Here is a 25,724-nt window from a genome sequence, read left to right on the forward strand (position 1 = left end):
ACACATAGACTCAGTACTTTCAAATAACTCTTGGAGATCTAGTTGCCAATACACAAAGCTTATTCTGTGAGAAAAACAAAGGATGCTCTTCAAAATGAACTTTTGACTGTCATTACTCCCCTAAAATAGATTTAGAAATCTTATAGATATCATCAACTTTTTCATTGGCTCCTCACATAAGTAAATCTGACAATTTTAAAAGAAAAACTTCTTTAATATTCTGCCTAGAAACAAGTAAAACTTAAAAGTACTTTTAAAAAGATTATAGGATATAAGCTGGATCAAGGGTTATAAACTATCAGTAAATCTGTTTTACTGGCTACGTAGCACTTGCTTTGAAATGGTCATATGTTTTTCAGATTATCCCTTAATTTGTTACTGTTTGTGTGGAATTATGTAAGAGGATGCTAAGATTTCCAACTGATGGGACAATTTTATAACTGTAATTTGTGTGTTCTTAAAGCCACCCTTAGGATTATCTAAGTATTGCTTAATTTTTTTCTTGAAGTAGCACTAATTTTGGTATACTAGTATGAAATTCCCAGGTATTAATAACTGGTTATGCTTTAGGCATTGTAGCCTAATAAAAATAGCATGGATTTTTTAACATCCCATTTTCAGTCTATCATGTTAACTTTTCCAACTCATTTTAATAATTTTATTTTCTAGGAGGCAGCTAAATATAACAAGAAGGTGATGGTCCTGGATTTTGTCACTCCAACTCCTCTTGGAACTAGATGGGGTAAGTTTATAAATTATTTAAAAAGTGAATATTTGTAGGAGCAGGTTTTTCCTTGGTATTGGTTTAAATGGCTCCTAAAACCTAATTATAAAATTAAAAATTAAACAAACACCCAGCCGTGGCTCAGTAGGTTGGAGCGTCATCCATGGTGTACACCATAAGGTGGAGTGTTCGATTCCTGGTCAGGGCACATACTCAGATTGTGGGTTCAGTCCCCGGTCCGGGTGTGTGGGAAGCAACCAATCCATATTTTTCTCTCACATCAATGTTTTTCTCTCTCCCTTCCTCTCTCTCAAATCAATTAAAAAGACAAACAAACCCCAAAACATGTACCTTTTACTTACGCTATGTTAAAATGGGTTCCAGTTAAATGTTGAAAATTTAGGTTCCTTGGAAGTCAAGATCATACAAAACCTTATCCACAGCTTTTATGATGATTTAAAGCTAAATCATAACATTTTGTTCACCTCCCCACCTGCCTACATTTTACTCTCATGGAGACAGCTATCACCATGTTTTAAACTCAAGCATGCTAATATATATATATTTTTTTAATGAATTCTTTTTTAAAAATATATTTTTATTGATTTAAGAGGAAGGAAGAGGGAGAGGTAGATAGAAACATCAATGATGAGAGAGAATCATTGATCGGCTGCCTCCTGCATGCCCCTTACTGGGGATCGAGCCTGCAATCAGGCATGTGCCCTTGGCTGGAATCGAACCTGGGACCCTTCAGTCCTCAGGCTGACGCTCTATCCACTGAGCCAAGTAAGCCAGGGCTTAATGAATTCTTTTGTGAGAATCAGCAAAAGCCATGGACCACACCATCTTCTTTAAAACACGCTCGTATATTGAGGCCTGCGCAGGTCCCAACCTGACCGTGGTTTGGAGTTGCTATCTGCCTCATAAAGTAAAGTAGAGGATTTGTCTTCTGGGAGGACTGAGTCGTCTTCTCCTTTGAAAAAGCCTCTCACACAGTCGGTTTTGGCATCTTTCAGGAATAGGAGGGCAAGGATTGAGGCCTCAGGAGTCTGGGTTTTCATTTGAGGTCGAGAGAGAAGATAGTGGTTATAACGAGGAAGTCCAGAGTGGGGTATGGTTACCTCCAGAACATGTGGCTGTTAACCCAGCCTGGGCTTCGTGATAGTCATAGAGGTGGATTCCTTAATAATAAAATAGTAATAAAAATACAGTTTATAAAATGCTCATATACACCAAGTTTTATATGTAGTTCCAGACCACTGCAGTTCAATTATGCTCAGTTTCACAACCCCTTTATCAGGTAGTTCTGCTCATAGGTTCAATGGCAAGTGTGGGTTATACACAAAGTAAAATTTCAATTTCTGGCATCTTTATTAGCAGGCAATTAATTTTGAATCTTTGAAGTATGTGGACATTTGCTCATCTTTGTGTTGTTTTCTGATGTGTCTGTGTTTGGTATATAAGGCTATCTGAACTTAGAAATGTCACAAGACTTAGGAATAAACTTGTGTAAACAATATTGGCTACATTAAGCAAATAAATTGTGGTTCATAGACTAGTAATAATTGTGGATCTCTTTCTTTGAAGGATTGTAAAGCAGGTTGTGAACTGATTTCTCAATGTTGCTGCAGGTCTCGGAGGAACGTGTGTGAATGTGGGATGCATACCGAAGAAGCTGATGCACCAAGCGGCTTTGTTAGGACAAGCCGTGCGAGACTCTCGGAACTATGGATGGAATGTTGAGGAGACAGGTAAGGGGGGAAAGCTGTTGCTCCCTTTGTGCTTTGGGGGTTTGAGCTGTGATCTTGCAGAACATCATTTTTATAAGACTAGCAATAACCTGGAAGTTGTTTTTATTGTTTACATTTTTAATGGATAAAATCACTGCCGTTATCCTGTGTCAGGTGGCGACATAGCTATTATGGTAAGAACAGCTATTGCACTTGGAGTTTCTTTCTTTACTAGAAAACCAGAATTCTTTCAAAGAAACCCTTATAGAGAATTTCATAGAGGAGTACAAATTACATTTACTTGCCTTTGAAGCTGTTACATTTTTCTCAGTTCAAAGAAGTCTGTTTCATGAGCTGATATTTTGGGCGTGGAGGGATGGCTTGTTTGTTGAGTAGAGGATGGTTAGTCTGTCAGATTAAAATTATTTGGAGCCCGGTTGGTGTGGCTTAGTGGTTGAGCATTGACCCATGAACTAACAGGTCGATGGATTGATTCCTGGTCAGGGCACATGCCCGGGTTGCGGGCTTGATCCCCAGTAGGGGGCCATGCAGAAGGCAGCCAACTGATGATGTTTCTCTCTCATAGATGTTTCTAACTCTTTATGCCTCTCACTTCGTCTCTAAAAATCAGTAAAAGCATATTTAAAAAAAAAGGATTTGGAGTACCCTAGAAAAGTTGAAGAGGAATTTGTTGACTTTATCTGGTAGGAGAATAATATGAGGCCTGGCACAGCTTCATGGCTAATTAATGACCTAGGTTACTGTGTCCTTGGAGAGTGAAACTCCAGCCCCTATCTGATTTTAGCTTTGAGACCTATGGGTTATGAGACATTTGAAGGAAATCTTTCATCCAGTAGCTAGGGTAAATTATTCTGTGGCTTTTTTTTTTGAGTTTTAATTAATAGTTGATTATTTTTTTGAAAAGGCCTACATACATGCTTTGAAAACGTTTGCTTCCACTCAAACTAGTCATGCTTCCTTTATTGATGCTTTCCTTTCTCATTTAAAATCAGCTTTTTTTCCAAGTCTGGAATCTTAGAAAATCAGTTACTTTAAAAGTTTTCCCGGGGTCATATTTCTTTCCTCAGACCCTTAGAAGGCTGCTTCCTGGGTCTTTGGGATCTTAAAAAGATGAGAGATAAGTATCGGCCTCTGCTGAATGTAAATTTTATTAATAGGGCCAACTGAGTATTATTTTAATAGATTCATTAATCAGGTGGGTGGGGAAATATAACTTGGTAAATTTGATAAATCTTCTTTCCAGAAAAAGAATGTCTCTGTCACTGTTATGTTATAGTAATAAACACTGGCTATTTTTTTATGTTGAATTTATTTCTAAATGATATAATAAGAAACTAATAAATGCTCTGCAACAGGGGTAATAAGAGCCACTACAAGCATAGCCCACATCTGAACAGCAAAAGCTCCCTGAATTTCATGGGGGTTTTAAAACTTAATTCAAGGTTGTCTTATTGTCTATCCTTACAAAAATTATCCAACCAATTAAAGTTTTACCTCTTTTGTGTTTCTTCCCCCTTTCCATATTTTAAAGTAGAAATGTATAGTTTTCTATTTTTATACCTTAACACCGCTTGTATTTGTCAGTCACAAAAGCAATCTCCATCTTTGTAGTTAAATCCCTTCACTCTTCCCAAATCGAAGCCTGGTGGTTTGCTTATTGTTATCTTCAGCTTTTCTCCTTAAGCCTGGGGCCTTCTGAAGCAGGCTGTGGCCTCGCTGTGAGAACCAGAGGCGGGCTTTGTAGGAGTGGCCTGTCAGGATCCACCACTGAGGGAGCAGTAATTACTCCCCTCCTTTTTGTGTTTAAAATGATTGTGGTGAAGAATTAGTGGCTTTAGACAAATGTTTATGCCATTAGATCTTAGAGGAAGAAGGAAATTTGGAGGTGTAATTTCAGATGAGAATGCCCTAGAGACTGCTGATTCATGTTCCCAACAGATAAAGCGAGAAGGCTTATTTTGCATTTTTCTAATAGAAACACATCTAATCGCGTGTCCTTGAACAAAGAACAGTGCTCAGTTTTCTGGGAAGAGCCTTCTCTGACACTGCAAATAGCTCCCAGTGCGGTGACGGAGGACAGGGACCTGGGCCAGGCAGCACAGCTGAATCTGCCCGGTGACAGGGGAGTGACACTACGGGATGCAGCCTGTGATCTGCCGCTTCCCTGAAGCTCCAAATGGAGAATGTACAGAAAGCGGCTAAGGCCTTAAAAAAATTACTTGAGCTCAGTTATGTAAAATTGGATGAATTGGTCCTTTCTGGAAGATTTATAGGCTTTATATTTTTTAAGATTTCTCTATTTGAATTCTCCTATGCTTAAGAATTAAGTGTATCTTTAAAATACTAAATATTTGGAAAGCTTTAGAATCCCATTGTCAATACAAAGAAAGCAAGCTCATTGGTTTGCAATCGGGGGCTTGCAGTTTGGGATAGATTCTCCTACCACACACCCATCTTTTCACATACACTGTGTCTGCGTTTGCCACTGGGTTAGTGTGTGGCCTTGGGCAGGCCATTCGTCCTTCATGGGGTTACAGCTGGTAGACCAGGCCAGTGGAATTGGGAGGCCTAGGAGAAATGCTGGGGCCATGCCAACAGATGGGTGTGTGGGGATGTGGAGTATCCAAGTAATATTTGGGAATGCAGTGCATTTATTAGTTTCTTATTACACAATTTAGAAATTTTTATCCATTGAAGGTGGTGGATTTAGGCATTATCAGAAGACAGGGCAGCCCTGGAGAACTGAGGTTCAAGGAATGTTATGATCAATAGTCCAACAAGGATCCAGTGACCACCACTAGCATATAAAGTAAGAATTTGGGTTTTACAAGATCAGAAACTCAGTTCCCAGACTGGAATGCAAGGTCAGGACATAGGAGCAGCTAGAGTGCCTTGATGCTGAATCCCAAACTGGTGGGTGGAACTTTTAAAATCCTCCTGCCTGATCAAAATCACACTATAGAGATTGGGGATGGATGATGGTTGGCTATCCCCTAATCAGATGATGAGGGAACTCTGGTAGAAAAGGGGGTTTGAGGAGTTTGGGAGTCAGGGGATCTGACGGCAACAAAGGAAGGCTGACTGAGATTGGATCAGGTCTAATAATTGAATTTGGATTTCTGTCATTGAAATAACTGAATTTGTTGGTGCTGTTATTTAATCTCAACTATGTCTTCTTTTAGAATATGGTATCTCCTATAGGGTTAGTGGAGTATAGTTCACTTAGTAGTTCTACAACTGTAAAATTTCAGAAGTGACTCTTCCCTTTAATCTAGTCCATTGGTTCTTCCGGGGGCGTTAATGGCACTGGCACATTGGGCCAGACAGCTCCTAGTTGTAAGGAACTGAGTGAAGGATATTTAGCATTATTGGCTCTTAGGCATCCCTGAGTCACTATAACTAAGCCAAAATCACCACCAATAAAACGATGTCTGGGGTTTGCTTAAATATTCTAGTTGTTTTTTTGTTTGTTTGTTTGTTTGTTTGTTTTTAAAGAGAGGTAGCCTGGCCAGTGTTGCTCAGTGGTTGAGCATGGACCGGTGAACCAGAAGGTCTTGGTTCTGTCAGGGCATATACCTGGATTTGTGGGCTTGGTCCTAGTAGAGGGCCTGCAAGAGGCAGCCTACTAATGATTCTCTCTCATCATTGATGTTTCTTTCTCTCTCTCTCTCTCTCTCTCTCTCTCTCTCTCTCTCTCTCTCTCTCCCTCTCTCTCTCTCCCTCCCTCTCTCCCTCTCTCCCTCCCTCTCTCCTCTCTCCCTCTCTCCCTCTCCCTTCCTCTCTAAAATCAATAAAAAATATATATATATTTAAAAAAAAGATTCCCGTTCATTTCTAGATAAAGAAGAAAAAAGTTGAGAATGGTTATTTTAGTCTTAAGAATTGCCAGGAAGCCTTGCATTATTTAGTATTATGGTAGTTTTCTAAAAAGGAAAGAATATTTGAAGATTAAAAGGTTGTTTATGGCTTGAAATGAAGGACTTGCCCTTTTCAACTAAAAACTCTGCTCTTTGTATTCCATGTGAATAGTTTCTGAGAAACGATCTTCGCCAGGCAGGTGAAAGGCTGAATGTTTTGTCTTATTTCCTGTGCAGTTGGACATGACTGGGGGAAAATGACTGAAGCTGTGCAGAATCACATTGGCTCTCTGAACTGGGGCTACCGCGTGGCTCTGCGGGAGAAGAAAGTCACCTATGAGAATGCTTATGGGCAGTTTGTGGGTCCTCACAGGATTAAGGTAATTGTGTGACAGCCTAAGTAGCTGCTTTTGGTTTGTGTTAAGCTTTGGTTGGAGGTAAGGGAGGAAAGGAGAAGGGGATTATCCTAATGAAAGTAGTAGCCACTGTGACCCAGAGTGTCCAGTGGGGTGATTTCGCCATCACCTCTCCTTGTGGGGCTTTCCTTTGTGGTGGAATAGAGAGTAAGAGAACTAGATTCAGGGCCACACCATCTGGATTTGAGTTGTGGCTCTGCTGTTTATTGGCATTGTGACCCTGAGCAAGTCCCTTAATTACTCAGAGCCTTAATATCCCTTATGTATTACCAGATTTATGAGAGGGTCAAATTGGACAATGTGGTGAATGGCCTTTGTTAACTATGAAGTTACAGTTCTATTTAATAGTCATGAGAACTATTAAAAGCTGACGTTTTGGTTCCTTTGTAGACAACGAATAACAAAGGCAAAGAAAAAATTTATTCAGCAGAGAGATTTCTCATTGCTACCGGTGAAAGGCCCCGTTACTTGGGCATCCCTGGTGACAAAGAATACTGCATCAGCAGGTGAGTAAAAATCGCAGGGAGAAAAGAAAAACCCATTGTGCATTTATGCTTTTGCTTTTGTCTTAAAACCCATTTTGTCCATTTCCTGGAACTTAGCGGATTTTTTTTTTAACCATATTTTTGTCCAAAGAGGCAGGGGGTTGAGAAAAAAGAGAAAGGAAAAATTATTTTAGATATGAGAATATTTTAAAAATTAAAAACTATAAACATTGGTCATCTTACCACCCAGAGTTTACATCACTAACATATAGATGTATGCTTATATTGAAATTTATATGTGTGAATATATTTTATGAATGTATTTTGTAAAACCAGATGGACAGTCACAAACATTTTGTGAAATGATACATATGTATATTTATAGGATCATCTGTTACCTTGCCCTTTAACACTTGCAATGTGGCACTGAAAGAATGAGAGGATGGCAGACCATTTGGTTTATCAAAGCCTGGTCCCTGTTCACTGTTCAAATGTTTGCAGTGTCAGTGTAGATGGACCTTCCGAAATAAGTGAGTCAAGCAAGAAGGTTTTACTAAGTGATTTATTTTTGTCCATCAAGTGATAATACTGGTGACATTGTTTTTCAGATGTTTTAAATTATGAAGACATTAAGATAGATGGTTGATAAATATGTCCTCTTGGATGCTTTTTCCCCAGAGTATCTGATTGTGTTATCATACCTCCCCCACTCCCCCACCCCCCCAAAAAAAAGGCCTCTTTTTCAGGCCTTTTTTTGGGGGTGGGGGAGGTATGATTTATTTCCTCTGTGCTTCATATAGGGGCAGCTCAGATGGCAACTGTTGTCTTTGTTGTTTTGAATAGGTTCTCTTCTCAAAATTTAAAAAATTCGTTTTCTAATGCTTATGTGATTTCACTCATATATTCTATATTCTTCATTCAGCAAGAAGATTTTACTTTTTATAATTGACTTTTATATACAAAAACTATGTTGAGTTTTCCCCCACTCTTGATAATTGGTATTCCAGATAAGAAGTACCAGACGTTCCACCTCAGAGAGAGCGGGGTGGTGGGATGAGGGTTTAGATTTTCAAATGTAGGATATTAAACACAGTAGTGAAGAATTGTTCCAGGCAATTCAGAATCGGTTTGTTTGACCGTGAGTTGGACTGTGGTCAGAAGTTACATAGTTTGCTGTGCTTGGCCCCAGGGTAGCTTGAGCTACTCCCCAAGCCACTGGGTGGCAACCAAGGGAGAGTCTAAGACCTTATAAAAACTTCTCATATTATGTAGGTAGCTAATTAAATTTTTACATCTTAAAGGTGTCTCGCTCATAAGAATGTAAAAATAATTGCTTTGATTTGGTCATTATTCCCATGAACATTTTTCTATTTCTGCCTTTTTATTTATTTTTATTTTTTTTTACAAATCTCTTTTCAGTGATGATCTTTTCTCCTTACCTTATTGCCCGGGGAAGACCCTGGTGGTCGGAGCATCCTATGTCGCTTTGGAATGTGCTGGGTTTCTTGCTGGCATTGGTTTAGATGTCACTGTTATGGTGCGATCCATTCTCCTTAGAGGATTTGACCAGGACATGGCCAACAAAATTGGTGAACACATGGAAGAACATGGTGTCAAGTTTATCAAACAGTTTGTACCAATAAAGGTAAGTGGAGTTGCCTGTAAGTTTGTTGGTTCTGTACACATATTAAAAGTTAGGAAATAGATTTCTATAGGTGATAGAAGCATCCTCTCAGAATTACAAACCATTAGGGACACTGTAATTCCTCAATTGTGTGGTAGTGGTATGTAGACTTGTACCTACCTACCACCTAAATAGCTTTGTTCTTATTTGCAGAATAATAATTTCATTTCCTTCTCTGCTTTCTTACCTTTGGTTCTCTTCTGTTTAATACTTCCCTTTATGCATTCCTTTATTATCTTTGGTCTGTTATACTTTGTTCCTTCATACATACATGCCTGTGATTAAATAAGAGTTCAAGACTAGGCTGAGTTTTAAAAATTTCCCATAAGACATTTCTCCTAGATGTACAGTGGAGTCAATAGATGTGCTGTATTATTCTGGCTCCCCTGCATACAGTTACCTATTTTGGTTAAGTGGGGTGGCCTTTTTTGCTTATTTCATCTTCTCTTGAAAAGGCCGAACAATATGACAAGTCATATTGGGACTTGTTAACATTACCACAGATGCTTGATATGTAAGAGTGGCAGAATCAAACACTTTGTGTATCTCAGATTAATAGTTTCCTTTAGTGCAAGTGAGGATGGAACTGATCTGTTAAAGTTAAGGAGTTTTGTTATTTTTAAAAATTGCTTAGTGGGTTAACATAGTTTATTGTGTGACCATGAATCTCATAGTGTTGATGGCACATGGAGCATTGAGGTCAGAATGGCGTGGATTTGATACTGTTCTGCCCATTTCTTGCCATATGACTTTGGGGGAATTACTTAACCTCTCAGAGCTTCAGTTTTTTTCTATAAAATTGGGATGATAATAGCACCTATCTCAGTTCTTGTGAAGATCGCATTAGCTTACAGTTAGATAGACAGTTCTGGCTCAGAGTAAGTCTAAGATGAATTTATCTCATAATGTAGTGAGGATTAAGTAACAAGTGTCCTGAGGCTATCAGTACTTACTGCTGTAGCTGTTTTTTAGGGAGTGAAGGTATATGATTAGAAATCAACGGCTATCAGTAATGTCGTACTGATAAGAAAAGCAACATCTTTTTTTAATACATCTTAACATCTGGGGAGTTGTGGGCCCCTTTGAGGACCTGGTGGACTATCCCTGGTGAAATAAACCTGTGTCTGTGTACATAACATCTTGCTGAGGTTACCAGGTGTCCGATTTCCCAGAGGCTAGTGTGAACGCTTGCTACATTATAAAGCGACTGAGTGGAAGAAGCCTCTGCACAGAGGAGGGATAGAGGGCATTTGGGGCAAAGAACAAAGTTTGAGCAAAAATGCTGTTGGGAATAAAATTGTTCTAGATTTAGAAATTGTTCTAGATACAGAAAAAGCCTGACTGGAACAGAAAAGTGAGTAAGGCAGGAAGGAATTAGAGGTGGGGTGAGGCCCTTATAATTTTTAAGCAAACCTAAGCCATGGACCAGTTCAACTTTTCTCCAAAGATTAGAACATTATACCTTAAGTTAAATGGGAAAGACATTTCTTAACTATGTAAGAAAGCAAGGGAGTTCAAGAAGAAAATCTTGACTGTCTATTAGATGTTGAAATCAACCGTGACAGTTTTCCCACACAGAGCGGTTGTATTTTAAAGGGAGGGTAGACATTGCAGGTTACTTTTATGGATTTCTCCCAGTAAAAATTTTACAGAAACCCATAATTTGGCTGTCATTCCGAGACAACAAAGGTTCACTACATACTTGCAGAAGCCTTCAGGGAATAGGGTTTCTTAGTCATTGTCACCAAGTTGCCATTGACATCTATGTGTAGTAGGCTAGTATGTTCCGTCTCATCATAGCACAAGAGCCAGGATGGCTCATTCCCCCCTACATCCTTAACTGGAGACAACCCCTGGTGATGACGGACAGACACACCTCCTTGCCCACCGTGGTTTTTAGGGCTTTCTAGATGTTATCTGTACCATGATTGGCCTACTCTCATGTCTATTCTTTGTATAGAGCTGAGCATCTGTAGTCAAAAGAAGAACCTCTGACTATGAGCAGCAGTGGCTCTCCAGGGGATTAGTGGTTCTGGGTGACTTACCAGACAGTTAGTCATTGGTTTGATTTTAGGGATTGTAGTCTGCTTTCTCGGGCTTTCCCTTTCACTTTTCTCTCTGAATTCTGCATAAGAACTGTGTGGAAGAAAACCCCTCTAGCAAACATTGAGCAGCGAGAAAAGGGATTAAAAACAGGATCACATTATCCTGATGATGCTAGGGTGAGGGAGATAGGACATGAAAGACCTTTCAAACCAGATTTTGTGTCAACTTTGGGTTAACCAGACAGAAAGGGAGAAAGTAATTACTTGATGCATGTCTTTATAGTTGAGTAAAACCTTATCACTTTTATAGGTTGAACAGATTGAAGCAGGGACACCAGGCCGACTCAAGGTGGTAGCTAAGTCCACCAATAGTGACAAAACCATCGAAGGAGAGTACAATACGGTAAGGAATGGATCCAGGTCCATACTTCATTTTAGACTTCAGATTTCTCCACTGTAACTTACTAGTAAAAATTGTTTGTTAAGTGGCTGTAAAAGGGTATCAGCATTTCTAAATGAGCTAGAATTTCTCTGTCCCATGTTCTTCCCTTTCAACTCCCCAGCCCACCACTTTTTTTTCTTTATTGATTAAGGTATTACATATGTGTCCTTAGCCCCCCATTTCTCCCCCCCATGCCCTCATCCCTCTGGTGTCTGTGTCCATTGGTTAGGCTTAGATGCATGCATACAAGTCCTTTGGTTGATCTAGCCCACCTCTTTTAATGTTTAAAATAACTGAATTCAGCCATAGGCTATGCTGTCTTTGTCTTTAATCTTGCTAAATTAATTGAGTAATTGTTAACTTCCTTTTTCTTATTAAGAAATGGATAAGGATTTCTGCTATATCATGTTTGAAGAATTTTTTTTTTTAAAGATTGTAATTTGTTTTAACTCTTGCATTATTTTCTTCATGAAATTTCTTCCCAGGTCTGGATAAATCAGGTTGGCTTTATAAGCAGAAAAAATAATGATTAAATAACTCATGCAGAGCCTTTTTGTTATAGTCACTACATATGTGTCATTTTTTTCCCCCCAGGTATTGCTGGCAATAGGAAGAGATGCTTGCACAAGAAAAATTGGCTTAGAAGCTGTGGGTGTAAAGATAAATGAAAAGTAAGAAACAATCTTTGTTATATTTTATTGAATACTATTTCAGTACTTATAATATTGATTAATGCTGGAGTTTTGGATTTTTAAAGTTAATTTTTATCATAGTTGGAGAGTTCCCTTTTTTAAGTTCAGAAAAAGTCTTCCAGCTCCACTCATAGTATTTTCTGTGTGTGTTTTTTTTTTTTCTTTTCAAAATCTAATTGAGAGCTATATTGGCTTGCTTTTTGTTTCCCTAATGCATATGTGTGCAGAAAAAGATCCAGCCCCCGGTTAATTGTACGAATATGCTTTAGCTTCACTCAATATGTAGATTTGAACCATGTTTAAAGCTACCAGGTTTTAATGTCACTAGAACTAGGGTGGTCACTACATTTCTGGTGACAGCTGCAGGTATGAAAACTTATGTCTTCAAGGGTTTTAAAAGTTAAAGTCTTTCCATCTCTCTCCCAATTTTTTTTGGGGGGAGGCAACCAGAATTTTTGGTGGCCTTGTTTTGACAAGGCCTAAAAAAAACAAGTTAAAGTCCTTTGGACTGTACTCCTGCACGAGATGATTGAGACTCTGGTATCTGCTTATGGGAGCAGCATGGGGTATTTCCCAACATCGCCTTTCTTACATCCAAGTATAAAAGCACCTGCTGTGAACAGAAGCTCCCTTGGAGTAATGGCAGGCTCTTAATCCTTGCAGGAATCACATCTATTCAGGAGAAGATATTTCTAATCTTACTGTGAAGATTATTTTTTCTTCGTTTTTTTCATAACCTGCTAGCCTGTTTCCAATTAGGTCTAAGGCTTAGATTTCATATAATGTTAATAGTTATTCTGTACTTACTGTGAGCCATGGACTATTGTGCTGAAGGCTTTATTCACATTCACATTCAATCCTCACAATCCCTTACGGTAGATAGAGATGGTGTTCTCTTTCTTCCTACTATTATTCCCATCATTATTCCCATTTATAGGTGGGGGAAGGAGGCTTAGAGATAGTAAATAGCTCTCCCAAGATCATAGAGTTAATAACTAACAGACCTGGTTATTACAGTTTATAATTCTTATTCTTAACCGCTATGTTCCAGTTTTTCCATCCCAGGGTTTCTATCAAGTTTTCTTATTCCTTTACTTTTCAGAATCGCAGCGAGAATGGTCTCTAAGCTTTTATTTCCTCTGAAATGAAGTTGTTTTGTGTGGTAATACATTAGAACATTGTCCTCAGCTGGACTCATAATTTTGGATTTCTTTGGGATAGAAGGGATTTTATTCTACTTAATTAATAATGGTAGTTAATGATGATTTTTAACGGGATCAATTTGCAGGAATGGAAAAATACCTGTCACGGATGAGGAGCAGACCAATGTGCCTTACATTTATGCCATTGGCGATATTCTGGAGGGGAAGCCGGAGCTCACGCCTGTAGCAATCCAGGCGGGAAGGTTGCTGGCTCAGAGGCTCTACGCTGGCTCCACGGTCAAGGTGAGTGACACTTCGCCCACTGAAATACTGTTTTTAATAACATGCCCAGTTCTCTATTTAGGGATAGTTGAGAAGTTTCCCGGGTCTTGAATAATTTAGTTACTTTGATGATGGCATCCTAGATGTGCTTTATTACTGAATTCCAAATGACATTGTTAGGAATGCTGCACCTTTGTGACTTTATTCAGAAAACTGTCACTCTTGGAATTACACTAAGAATAAAATGAGCTTGAATAATCAAGTTTCAGGACTGTTACGTTCCATATACACATAATAGTTGTATTTTATATCAATTTTATTATTATCAAGGTAAGAAATCTTGTTGTGGTACCTGTCTAGGGTATGTAAAAGGATTTGGGGATCTAGGGAATAATGCCAGTGTGCAGAGCTGCTTAAACCAGTGTTCAGGCTTTATTTCCCTGTCTTTCTAAAAATATGTCTTCTGTGCTTAGAATGTTGAATGTGTTCTATTAATAACTGAATGTGGTTTTTAAAAATCATTGTAGGAAATGGAAACTCTTAGGTATGTTTCATGGGACCAGTTATTGAGTGCATGTCTGCTCATGGTGATTTTGCTTGCGGGCGAGGAGAGAGAGGGGATAATGGAGAGTGACTGCTAATGGGTATAAAATTTCATTTTCTGGTGATAAAATCTTCTGGATTAGATTGTGGTACTAGTTGCATACTTTGTGACTATACTGAAAACCACTGAATTGTAAACTTTGAAAAGTGAATTTTATGGTATGAGAATTCTATTTCAAATGTTAAAAAAAGTAAGAGAGGGAGGGAGGGAAGGAAGAAAGAAGTGAGGAAGGAAACACTAGGACTAAGAGAGAACACCCAAGTAAGAAACAAACTTGGAATGGGGTGGGGAGAAGAGGGCTCCCAAGGCTTAAAAAAAAAATGTTTTATTTTGCCTTCATTTTCTGGAAGATATTTTTACTGAATATAAAGTTCTAGATTTACAGTGTTTCTTTAAATATTTTAATGATTTTTCCATTGTCTTGTGGCTGCAGAGATTCTAAAGAGAAATGCACTATCATTTCTATATTTGTTCCTCTTAAGATTTTCTTTCCGTCATTTTTTTTTTTTTTTTTAGCAGTTTGAATATTGCATGCTTTTCTTTATAACTCTTCTTGCCATGCTTTTCTTTATAACTCTTTTGCTTGTGATGTGTCCAAGATTCTTGGATTTATCTGTTTATAGTTTTCACCAAATTTGGAAAAATTTCAGCCATTCAATTATCTTTTTATTATTTTTTTTAATCCTCACCAGAGGATATTTTTTCCATTGATTCCTACAGAGAGTAGAAGGGAGGGAGGAGGGGAGAGACAGAAACATTGAAGTGAGTGAGAGACATCGATCCATTGGTTGTCTCCTGCACATGGTGACTGGCGATGGGGAACCTGCAACCAAGATATATGCCCTTGACTTGGAATTGAACCCCAGACCCTTCAGTCCACAGGCCGATGCTCTTAACCACTGAGCAACTGGCCAGGGCTTCAATTATTTTTTTCTGTCTTCCCCCTTTTTTGTTTTGCCTTAGACCCCAATTTATGAATGTTGGTTCACTCGATATTACCCCATGGTCTCTGATGCTCTGCTCCTGTGTCCATTTCCTCCCCACCCCGACCCCATCTCAGTGCTCCATTTTCTTAGACAACCTATTGCCATGTCTTCAACTTCACTGATTTTTTTTCTTCTGCACTCTCTTGGGCTATTAATCCCAATCTGTGTGGTTTGCATTTCAAATAGTCTTTTTCATCTCTACAAATTTTATTTATTAAAATAAATTTTCCATTTTTTTCCTCAGCAGGTTGATGTTTTCCTTTACCTGGTTTAATAGACAGAACATATTTATAATAGCTCTTTTAATGTCCTCTGCTAATTCCATCATTTTTTTTCAGTGTTTGTTTCTATTGGTTGATTTTTCTCGTGGTATCGGTTGACATGTTCCTGCTCCTTTGCATGTCCGATTCTGTTGGGTGGATGCAGATACTATACATTTTACATTGTTCAGACCTGGGTTTTGTTGAGTTCTTTTATACAGCGTTAGGCTTTGTTCTGACAGTTTGTTAAGTTACATAGGGTTAGTTTTATTCCTTTTGTAACTTGCTTTTAAGCTTTTTTAGGGTCCGGCTACAGCAACCTTTCACCTAGGGCTAACATAGTTTCACCATTAAATTGATGCCTTTGGGCATCAGTTGACCCCGTTCCTCACCTGATGAATTCTTTCTGCTTTGGCTATGGGAACAGGAACTATTTCCAGTCCTGTTGGAGCTCTGGTCATTTTGGGGCCTCCTGCTTTCCAGTGGTTCTTTCCTCTGAGGTGTTTACAGATCAGTACTCAGCCCAGATCCTAGGAGTTCTTGTCCAGCTCTACCGTCTTCAGGGCTCTGCCCTGCAGCTGTTGCCAGATGTTTAAAAAGTGTTGCTTCATATTTGTCTGGTTTTCTAGTTGTGTAAAGCAGGGAGGTAGATCTGGACCCGGGTACACTATTGTGGCTGTCAGTGGAGAGCTGCCTTTTCTGTTGAATCAGAATTCCAAAGATTTATGTTCTTCTTAGAGAAAAAGGATTCTATTTGTTGTTTGCACAGGGAGGCACATTCTAAAGATTTCACCCTACTGTTTTAGGGAGTGAGAATTCAATTTCTCATATTTTAAACACAGAATGGTTCACCTCTGTGGGTAAATGTGACTGCGTAGGTTTTCATCAAATAGCATTTACAAACATTTTGCATTTATATAATAACAGTTTTCACAATTCACATCAGCATATTAAAGACAGAAATTTGGTAATTGAGAAACTTATTTATTTGCTTAATATAGCACTTTACAACTTCTTTGACTTCAGAATTTGTTTGTCATCTATGCCTATTAACATAAAATATTCTTTGGAAATAGAATCCTTAACTTTTTTTGTTTCTGTAGTTTTCATTTCACTTTAATTGCTGCATAATGTTACATGGAGTTTATGTACTATAGAACCACTTCCTTATTTGCACTTTAAAGCTGCGCCAATATTGCCACTATTGAAGAGAGCTACAGCATTGCTCAGTTAATGCACGCAGCTGTTTCTATATGTTGTTATAGATGTCTAAGAATGGGTTTATTGGGCCAAAAGGTATAAAATATTTTTATGACTCTTAATTTGTATTACCTAATTAACTTCTCATAGAGGTCTATTAGTTTCTGTCACCGATAACGAGACCATCGTCTTTGAGTACACTTGTATTGTTTTTGGTTGCTTTATTAAAGGTAGAGAAAGTATGTCCTTGTTGTTAACATCCATGAATCACTTATTCATAGCTAGTCTTGCCAGACATTAAACCTCTGCCAAAACTTCACCACATTGGTTCATGGTTCTCATGTGGTAGGTTTATACCTGGGATTGTTGTGACTTCCCATATTTTTGGTAGAAATTTATTAGTCTGCTTTTCTCCCCTAATTTTTAACCTTTTTGAAGCATACCCTTTTTTTGAGTTTTAATTTCTCTTGTAACTCTTCTCCATTTTGAAATAGTGTGACTATGAGAATGTTCCAACAACTGTATTTACTCCTTTGGAATATGGTGCTTGTGGTCTTTCTGAAGAAAAAGCTGTGGAAAAATTTGGGGAAGAAAATATTGAGGTAAGTTCTACTCTACTGCTTTCTTTTCAAAATTAAAAATAATTTCAAGCATACAGAAAAGTAGGAAAATTGTACAAAGAACTTTTGTACAATTATCCAGATCCACGTATTATTAATATTTTTGCCCATTTATTTTTTTATGTTTCATTGTCTCTCTTTCTCTATTTCTGTGTATCTGTGTGTATTTTCTTTCCTGAACCACTTGGGAGTAAGTTGAATGCCTCTTTTCTCCTAAACACTTTAGTATATATTTCCTATGAATAAGAACATTTTCTTATAAAATCACAGGGTAGTTATCACATTTAGGAAACTTAATATTGATACAACTAGAGGCCCGGTGCATGAATTTATGCATGGTGTAGTCCCTAGGCCTGGCCGTCAATCAGGGCCCATCAGGTTCCCCTCCTTCCTGCCTCCCCCCTCCTTCTTTCACCTCCCACATCCACTGCCACCCACCCCCGGCTCCCCATCCCACCCTGGGGCCTGGCTGGGGGAGGGACTGGGAGGTTGACCAGCAGGCCCTGATCGGGCCATTGGGGCCTGCCGGCCAGGGGGAGGGATCCAGGAGTTTGGGCGCTGGCCCCAAGGAGGGAGCCGGCCCTCAGCCCCCCTGGGAAAGGGGCCATGTCCACTGCCACCTACCCCCGGTTCCCCGTCCCAGCCCGGGGGTCTGCGGGCTGGGGGCAGTTCCTGCGTTGAGCATCTGTCCCTTGGTGGTCAGTGCACGTCATAGCGACCGGTTATTCCATCGTAACGGTAGCTTAGGCTTTTATATATATAGATAGATACTTTTATGTGATCTACCTTCTATTTTTCAGTTTCATCAGTTGATCTAATAATACTTCTACTTTTTAAAACCACTTTTACTGGTTTCTTTTTATTATTAAAACAATATTGTTGGAAATAGGAAAAATATAGGAAAATACTAAGAAAAAAATTAACCTAATTTCTGCTGTTCTATTAGGTTTTGTCCCTCTGATGTTATCCTCTAATTTATACTAACTTTACCACTCACCTTTTATCATATAGTCAAGGAAAATGCACATGAAATGTGCTATTTTTATATACACAAATAATGCTACACAAAATGCTGCTTTTTAAGTCATTTGAGGAAAAGTTTTTAGTAAGACCTTCTAAAAGACCAGAGTAAGTTTCAGGATGTGAATCTATTTTAAATCTCTTACCAGTCTTTTTCTTTATTATGTGCATTAGTAGTAGCATGTAATATCGTGGTCTATGAGAAATATTATTAACTTTTTTCTGATTCTAAACATAGTATATTCTTGTTATAGGAAGCTCAAAAACATAAAAAAGGAAATTTTAATTTATGAAGTGGTAACTGCTGTTAATATTTTGGCATATTCTAGTCTCTAAGTTTTTATGTATGTTTCTATATATTGAATGCATGTATAATTTTGTGTAGGTAATTTTTTGTGCACGTAATTTTTTTAAAAGTGTGATTAAGGTATATGCAGTATTCTGGCCTACTTTACAATAATATTAGGCCGTGAGCATTTCCCCCTAAAAACATCATTTTTAAAATGACTTGTGTAATATTTCTTTTTAGGGATGCTATACAATAATTTGTTGTGCCATTCTTTATAGTGAAAATCTGTTTACAGTTTTTCACTATTAATAGAATGATGAACCTCTTCATTATTCACTGTCTGTTTCTCTGGTTATTTTCTGAGAATAGATTCCTATCAAGAGGTATTTAAATTTTAAGGTTCTTAATACACATTCCGTATTTCTTGGCAGACCACCTTTGGGTTTTGTTTTATTAGAATTTGCATTTTTTATTATATGAATAATGCATTTGAGTTGAAATTTTGGAACATGTAAAGGAAATAGAAAACAATTACTCTTTTTTTTGGTAACAGTAATTATTAGCAATTGGGTGTAATTTCTTTAATCATCTTTTTCCTATATAATTATTATCATACTAAGATGATATACATTCAATTTGGTAACCCATATTTTAAAGAAAAATTTACATCATATTTATAGTATGAAAGAACACTTATTATAATGTCTACCAGATCAGTATGTTTTTAAAAGGTAGTTAACCATATATATTTCGAATTGAGGCTAGCCGTTAGAGGAGAAAATAAATCCCTTTAGTCATCCAGGACTTAAGTTTATGAAACATCAGTTAGCATGTCTGTGCCCTTCCATTTGCCCACCTTCCCTCCCGCCTTCTCTGCTTCCCTTCGGTACTCTTGGTGAATAATGTCAAGGGAGGGAATGTCTTTGGAAGCATTAAGCAAGAAAACTAGATAATTGCTATAGTTGTTGCTGGCACTTGCCTTGTTTCATGCCCAAAGTTGACCTTCCTCTCAGGTAACAAAATAGAGGTTTTTGTGTTTTTTTTTTAAATCCCTATGTTAATGCAAGGCAGCATGTAATGACACGGCTTCTTTCTCTCATTTGCTGGCTCTTTGTTGTTGTTATGACAAGGTTTACTCTTGAGCCTGAGTTGTAATTAAGGGATGAGCATATAGCAAAAGGATCTGACAACAGGACTTTTAAAGTCATTTACTTTCTGACCGGATTCCTATTTATTTCATGAATTTTATTGGGGGTGTTTTGTATGTGTTTTCTTAACTTTGATTTTTCAATTGCAGTTGACATTCAATCTTATTTTATATTAGCTTCAGATGTACAGCATAGTGGTTAGATAGTTATAAAATTTATAAAGTGATCCCCCCAATCAGTCTAGTACCCACCTGGCACCATGCATAGTTATTAGAATATTATTGACTATATTTTCTATGCTGAACTTTGACATCTCTGTGACTATTTTGTAACTATCAATCTGTATTTCTCAATCCCTTCACTGTTTTTACCCAGTCCCCTAACCCTCCTCCCCTCTGGAAACCATCAGTTTGTTCTCTGAGTCTGTGTCTGGATGAATTCTATTGCTTAGTGAAAGTCTAAATACTAAAGAGCCTCCATTGTCTTTTACTGTAGCTAGTGTTTGACAAACATGCTTCTTAGGATGATGAATCTAATTGTGCTTATATTTTCATAGGTTTACCATAGTTACTTTTGGCCATTGGAATGGACGGTTCCATCAAGAGATAGCAACAAATGCTACGCAAAAATAGTCTGTAATATGAAAGACAGTGTAAGTGCAATTCTCATTTAATCCTTTCAACTAACTTCATTTTGTTTTTAATATGTAGCTCTATTTTGATCACATGTTACACACTACACTCCTTTCCTGTTTTACCTGTCGGTCTCCCCAGCTGCATAGACCTCTGAGAGCAAGGACCACGGTGACACAGTGCTCTCCCCGCAGCTTCACTGGCACAGAGCCCTGCACATAGGAGGCAAGCAGCTAAACTTGCTGAGTGAAGGAGCCTAGGGACAACTTGAGAACTCTCTGTGTTTGTGTGTATGAAAGGAAACCAATTAAGTCATCAGTGACCTAAAAATGCCAAAAAGAAAAGGACAGGAGTACTGCAAGTGTATATCCTAAGCAGCTGTCCCGAATGAGAAAGCCTTAATGGGAAGACCTCTTAACTGGGTTCTGATTTAAGGTTTCATTGCTTGCTGCTACATGTATCAGTTGATAATGAAGGCCTATGGGCAAATTCTTTGACCTCACAGTTTGTCTCCATACTTATAAAGCAAGTGAATAAATCATTAGTTTTCAAACTTTTTTAACTTAGCTGGGATCTTACTTTAAGAAAAAATATAAATGATGCTAAAGAAACCATATGTAAAAGCCTAATAAACTCATAATTTTATTATGTGGGATTGAATATAATTAAGCTATATATTCTGTTTAGAAGTTGCTTCTCGCAACAGATTGCTTTTTGCAGAACCCAGGGTTCTAGGAAATCCTGGATCCTATGCAAAAAGACATCATCATAGATACATTTAATAAGTGAATATACTAGGCTCACCATAACAAGCTCTACACAGTTGGCGTCAAGAACAATTTTAGGTACAGTTTTTTCTTTTCAGACGAGTTTTATGAAAACGTTATTTGTGTGAGCGTACATTAGATAGAAGTTAAGTAATTGTGCCAGGGCATGTGCTAGCTAATGGAAGAGCTGGAATCCAGTCCCAGGCAAGGTCGATTCCATGCGATTAACCATTATTCCATGCCTATGTAGTCTTTTGTAGTCCTTCCTGATCCTGTACCCCTCATTTCTTCCCTACCCCACAGGCAGCAGTCTTGAAGTTGGAGTGTCTCACCTGTTCATATTTTTATGTTTGCCACCTCTGATGTATCCGTAAACATTATACATTGTGGTTTGATTTGGTGGTATCCTTAGCTAATTCGAGCCTGCAACTTGTTTTTAATCTCATTTTTTGAGATCTATCCACGTTGTTACATTATTTCTAGTGTATTTAAAGACCTAGTTTATTTTGTCCTTTGTTTATCCATATACTGAACCCCTGATTGTCAGGATGAATGATGTAAGTCCAACATGGAATATATTACAGTACTTTGGCAACAGAATGACTTCTTGATTGCTTTCCATAGAGTGATTGAGCCTTAGGCTGTGCACCCCACAGCCTGAGTTGCCTCGATGGTTATGAGGAGATTGGACTAGACAGTCTATCTCAGTCGGAGTTGGCTCTTAAAGTCTGAACAATGGAATGAATCAAATTTCTCTCCTTTGGCAGAGTTTCTTCTGAGTTTGGGAAAAATAATCTACATTCCTACACAGTTATTTCAGAGTTGCCAAACATTTTTCTATTGTTTTCAAAAATGCTATCTATCCCCAAAATCTGAGTTAAAATGATTTTTAACTTGAATGAGTGCTCTGAAATGTTTCAGCTGTCACAGATAGGTTATCTGGGGCTTTGAGGCAGCCCATAGAGGAGATGAGGACACAGCTGCCCTTCGAAAACATTTTCCAGAACATTTTGAGCTTTTGGAGTTGCAGGCAGTTCTGCTTTCAGTGTCTCCCTCGTCATCATTTGTCGCTAGTGCTCTTCTCTTCCGTTTTGCTTGATGTGACCCCACACTCTGTATGGGCCCATGTTGGAGTTATCTTCAGCCTAAACAGCTTTTAGCGGCAAGCATTAATATAAGTCTATGGCCACTTCAGAAAGGGGTTTTTAGAATGGACTGGGAAAATACTTCAGGCTGCTAAGGGGGTGGGGGTGAGAAATCAGCATAATTGTATTACTTTGTTTTATATTTTAGGAACGTGTTGTGGGCTTCCACATACTGGGTCCAAACGCTGGAGAAGTTACACAAGGCTTTGCAGCCGCGCTCAAGTGTGGCCTGACCAAGCAGCAGCTGGACAGCACCATTGGGATCCACCCCGTCTGCGCAGAGGTGGGTCACCTGCACTTACATGGCTCTGCCTAGATGCACACGCACTCTGGCTTACAAGTGGCACATCTAGCAGTCTGGAGCTAGCGTTCTTCCTGCCGTATCGAGCTGCTTCTATACCTCCTTGCAGCTCGTGAATGAGTGAGAATACCTCAAAAAGAGGCCTTGTCTCTAGAACCCACATTTTCCTCTTTCAAACGGTTCTTGTTCCTGGTGTGAACTGGATAGTACTGCCATGCTATTAATTGGTAAAAGCCATAGAGTGGTTTATAGAGATGTGCCTTAAATCTTTTATTTGTCATGTCTTCTAAATTATTTTTATGGCAGTCAGTTAATAATGCCATTCATACCCAGAAACAGCTTAAATACTTGTTATCTCGGATGCACCTCGAGGATAAATGATAATGGGTGCCTCTTTAGCTTTGGATATTAGAGAATGAGATTTGAAAAATGATGCTTTTAAAAGATCAGGCACGTTATAATAGAATTGGAAATTGACCATTCTGGGCCTCTGGGTGTTAGTTTTCTTCATGTTTGTCAGTGATTATTGTGGAGTTGAATGTTGTGATGCTTACTATTAACTACAAATTGTAGACCCAAAATGTGTCTATGTTGGAGAAGTTGATGAAGATTGGGAAGAGGTATCTCATACCAGCTTAAGTATGGAATTGAAATTACAACTGTTGTCTGGCCACCAGCCAGTGGTTTCCACAGTGTACCTTGTGCTGGTGCACACGTGCACACACGCACATGCACACGTGCACACACACACACTCCTGCCAGGTTTCGTTCAGCAGCCTGCTAACTGGTGTCTCTATTCTTCATTGCCCTTGTACAACTGAACTCTTTACTGAGTATGAAATGTAAGGTTCTTCTGCTTTGCCGTGTTAGGGATAGTGTCCTCCTCTAACTTACTATGCACCTGGCTGGGAAAGTAGCGTGAAAGTTTAACATGTTCCGTGATTAGGGCAGTCTTCATAGAAAACTACTGTCTTACGAACTAAAGCTAAGCTTCAAAAATATAATGTAAAAATTGAAAATGGTCTAGATTAATGCTCTTAAGCAATGTGCTGTGGTAATATATTTTATTCAGTGTAATGAGTCAGACTGTCACTGTCTGCCTAGGGGAGGAGCCAATTAACGTTTTCCCCCCAAAACACATAACTTTAGTGAGTATGTTACTTTCCCAGGGCTGCCTGAACAAAGTAGCACAAACGGGGTGGCTTAAAACAAACGTATTGTCTCAGAGCTCTGGGGGCTGGAAGTCTGACATCACCGTGTCAGGGCCCCGCTCCCTCCAGACGCTCTAGGGAAGAACGCTCTTGCTCTTCCCATGGTTGCTGGCAGTCCCTGGTGTCCCTTTACTTATAGGTGCATCACTCCAGTTTCCGCCTCTGCCTTCACGTGGCCTCATCTCCTATGTCTGTGTCCAGATTTCCTTTTTATCATTAGGGCTTCTGTCATTGGGTTAGAGCCCACTCTAATCCACTGTGACCTCATCTTAACTTGATTACATCTGCAAAGACCCCATTTCCAAATAACGTCACATTTACAGGTGCTGGGGCCTCAGACTTGAACCTATCCTTCTGGGGGGCTTAATTCAACTCATAACAATGAATATATTTAAAAATCTTGATGCCAGTCCAAGAGGATTAAAAACTACCACAATCACCTCCAATGTGGGTGAAAAGATAACTTCCCGGTTTACACCTGTGTGTCTCATATTTTAATGTGAATTCAGCTCTCACTGGGCTGGTTAGAAGGAAGACGGCTGAGGGCTTGGCTCCTGCGGCGCCCCCTCGGTAGGGGTGTGCTGTGACTCAGCAGTGGTGAGCCCGGCAGCATCTGGCAGGTGGCGGCCAGCTGGGCAGAGGTGCAGTGAAGAAGCAGGACATCTTCCTGACGCCCCGCCTACAGGGAGGCCAGCCAGAGGCCTGTTTTCCTTGGTACACCTGGCGCATTTGAGAGCCCTTTCTAAGCATTTACCGCTGAGCATCTCCATCTCTTGGTTCTCTTATGACATTGAAGCTCAGAAGCTAATTTCACTGCTTTGATAGGGCACCCCCCCTCCCCCTGCCCTTTTCTCCCTGGCTATTGGCTGATTTATGAGATGATAATTGGGTGCAGTGTCACTGTGAGCACATTTGTTGTGCAGCTGTGTGCACAGCACTGTGCTGGGCCCTTGAGGATACAGCAGGGATGTGAGACACAGTTAAGAGCAGGGAGGCAGGTGAGTGAAGTGCCAGTCACAGTTCAGTGTGTCAAGCCCTAGGACACAGTAATAGTATCATGTGGTGTTTGGAGTAGGGATACGGGGCAGGGTGGTTGAGGAGGGAGTCTTGCCTAGAACTAGAAGAATGTGTTGTGTTAGCCAGTCAGAAGGAGCACCAAATAAAAGGCCTTTGTGGAAGCAAGCGTGGCTCACTCAGGGAACTGAAAAAACCTCAGTACTGCTGTAGCTTGAAGAGCTTATAGGTTTAAAAAATCATATATATGTATATACACACTTATACATACACTAGAGGCCCAGTGCACGAAATTCGTGCACTTGGGGGGGGTCTCTCAGCCCGGCCTGCACCCTCTTGCAGTCTGGGAGCCCTTAGGGGATGTCCGACTGACGGTTTAGGCATGCTCCCTGGGGGAAGCGTGCCTAAGCTGTCAGTCGGACATCCTTAGCGCTGCCATGGAGGCGGGAGAGGCTCCCGCTACTGCCGCTGGGCTTGCCAGTGGTGAGCCCGGCTTCTGGCTGAGTGCACTGACCACCAGGGGGCAGCTCCTGCATTGAGCGTCTGCCCCCTGGGGGTCAGTGCGCATCATAGCGACTGTCGATTTGCATATTAGCCTTTTATTATATAGGATATACATACACACATACTGGAGAAATAAGTGGAAGGTCATGGCTTTGTAATCCAAGGTGCTGGGCATTTTTACTTTATCCTGAGGCACTGGGATTCAGCTGAGAGAAGCTTAAAATGAGAATCACATGATCAGATACGTTGTTGAGAGAAATCACTCTTGCTACACTGGAAAATGGGCTGGAAGAGACATGTCTAGAGGCAAGAGTGGCATCCTGAACTAGGATGGTGGCAGTGGAGAGTGAGACACTGATCCATTGGAATAGAAGGGTGAGTTGATAGTACTGGCCAGCTGGTTGGAAATGTGAACAGGGAAGAACAGAATGATTCACATTTGTGTCTGAAGTAGGGAGCGATAGAAAGAGCAGGTTCGAGGGGAGAAGGCCCATGATAGCACT

General features: G+C 39.4%; 1 protein-coding gene across 4 annotated transcripts in view; it reads left to right on the forward strand.

Annotated features, from left to right (window-relative positions):
• Nucleotides 1-25,724, forward strand: part of TXNRD1 (thioredoxin reductase 1) — a 52,759-nt gene that overhangs the window by 21,311 nt on the left and 5,724 nt on the right. For all 4 annotated transcript variants that reach the window (XM_028150195.2, XM_054719429.1, XM_054719428.1 and 1 more), the window contains 11 exons: nucleotides 670-742; nucleotides 2,356-2,475; nucleotides 6,570-6,712; nucleotides 7,139-7,254; nucleotides 8,653-8,878; nucleotides 11,273-11,365; nucleotides 11,999-12,075; nucleotides 13,385-13,541; nucleotides 17,065-17,172; nucleotides 20,204-20,299; nucleotides 22,340-22,474. In XM_028150195.2, coding sequence (XP_028005996.1) covers nucleotides 670-742; nucleotides 2,356-2,475; nucleotides 6,570-6,712; nucleotides 7,139-7,254; nucleotides 8,653-8,878; nucleotides 11,273-11,365; nucleotides 11,999-12,075; nucleotides 13,385-13,541; nucleotides 17,065-17,172; nucleotides 20,204-20,299; nucleotides 22,340-22,474 — 1,344 coding nt within the window. The remainder of the gene's footprint in view (nucleotides 1-669; nucleotides 743-2,355; nucleotides 2,476-6,569; nucleotides 6,713-7,138; nucleotides 7,255-8,652; nucleotides 8,879-11,272; nucleotides 11,366-11,998; nucleotides 12,076-13,384; nucleotides 13,542-17,064; nucleotides 17,173-20,203; nucleotides 20,300-22,339; nucleotides 22,475-25,724) is intronic.

Source organism: Eptesicus fuscus, chromosome 7 (genome assembly GCF_027574615.1).
Source record: "Eptesicus fuscus isolate TK198812 chromosome 7, DD_ASM_mEF_20220401, whole genome shotgun sequence".
In the NCBI taxonomy this organism is placed as follows: Eukaryota; Metazoa; Chordata; class Mammalia; order Chiroptera; family Vespertilionidae; genus Eptesicus; species Eptesicus fuscus.